At 32.6% G+C, this 1,603-nt stretch overlaps 1 protein-coding gene across 1 annotated transcript; it reads right to left on the reverse strand.

Annotated features, from left to right (window-relative positions):
• Positions 1–690: 690 nt before the first annotated feature.
• On the reverse strand, positions 691–1,147 carry LOC104805541 (protein GLUTAMINE DUMPER 6). Its single transcript, XM_010530145.2, has one exon. The coding sequence runs from the start codon at positions 1,095–1,097 to the stop codon at positions 750–752; it is 348 nt and encodes a 115-aa protein (XP_010528447.1). The 5' UTR covers positions 1,098–1,147; the 3' UTR covers positions 691–749.
• Positions 1,148–1,603: the final 456 nt, after the last annotated feature.

The raw sequence follows: 1,603 nt of genomic DNA on the forward strand, positions 1-1,603 counted from the left end.
ATATATATATATAGGAATTAAACAGGGCCGCAGGGAAATAAAGTGGAAGTGGGAAATGGTTATAGAACACATTGGGCCCAAAAGCATCATTAAAATGAAATGCGTTTTCAAGCCGCTGCGTCCACCAATAGTTGCCAATCAATGTGAAAGTTACACAAAGTATCAAATCCTATATTTTATTTAAATATAACACAACCAAAATGCCATATTAATGTACCATAATGATCACTTATATTTATATATTCCCAAAATATACATAGTGGTCATGACGTTTGCCTATGGAATCGTGTTTTTTTTAATTCAATCTACGTAGTTAGCACCCAAAAAAAGGATGTTGGTAAATTATCTTGGAAAAAAAAAATCGGAATATTTATCCCAATTAAAAAAAGAAATTTATGCCATTGGCCCAATATTACATGTGATTACGCTAATTCAATCTTGTAAATAGATCTGTCTGAAACGCCAGTTTATTAATTAACCACATGAAATAAATGTACGCCTGTTTGGGATACGTGTATTACATTACCTTATAAAGAACATCATTTAAATGTTCGTTTAGGGTTTGGGTTTAATTTACATTAGAAATAAAATTAATGGACAAATAAAACCCATTATTATTCATTCAAAACTCATCCATTTACATATTCGGCAGACGAACTTCAAACACATGGAATGACAAAAACCCAAAATTGAAAAAAAAAAAAAAAAAAAAAAAAACATGTCTTGATGATCTTAAAAGATTATGATCGTTAAGAGTTGCAGCGACAAATGGACGACGAATCCGCCATCACCGGATAAGCCAAGCACGACGGCTTCGCGTCTCCGGCCAAAATCACGACGATCTTGGGCACCTCCGCCGTCAAAAACCCATCTCCGCCGCCGGATTTTGCCTCTCTTTCTTGAACATCTTCGCCATCGTTGTTCTGGTTGGTATTGCCGTTGTCAACAGAAGAAGAAGAGATTCTATGCGAACAAACCAATAAGAACAGAGACAGGGCGATGAGCAGAAGAACCACAGAGAGACCGCCGAAGAGGTACGGAACTGGCGAGTTCCATATGTTTATTCTTGGTGCTGTTTGGTTTGGTGTCGGCCTCATGTCTTCTCTTCTTTTCTTTTCTTTTCTTTTTTAATTTTTTTTTTGGAGGATTTGAATTTTGCAGGTGAGGTGATGAAAAAATAGTGGAACGTTGGAGAATTTATAGTGGGGGAGAAAGAACTCGAAATAATTGTATTTTTTTTATTCGGAGGGTCTTATGGTAATTTACATGTATATTTTCCGATTTTATTAAAGATTATATATATTCATTCAGCTTTGTTTAGGTTTTTAGTTTGTTTAGTGTTTCATTTCATTCTATTTGAATTCAGTTTTTTTAATTAAAAAAAAATATTTAATCGTTTTTTCAAATATTTTTATATTCGTTTCGAATTCAGTAGTATTTAATTAATTTAATTTGAAAAAAAAATTATATCCAATAAAATTTTGTATCGTATTCATTTAGAATCATACTGTTATATATTACTCAGTTAAGTTATTTCAATTTTATATAACCTAACCAAATATCTGTATCGACCCATAGAAGACGAGAGATTGGTTTTCTTTTT

The sequence above is a fragment of the Tarenaya hassleriana genome, unplaced genomic scaffold (assembly GCF_000463585.1).
Source record: "Tarenaya hassleriana unplaced genomic scaffold, ASM46358v1 Cleome11, whole genome shotgun sequence".
Taxonomy (NCBI): domain Eukaryota; kingdom Viridiplantae; phylum Streptophyta; class Magnoliopsida; order Brassicales; family Cleomaceae; genus Tarenaya; species Tarenaya hassleriana.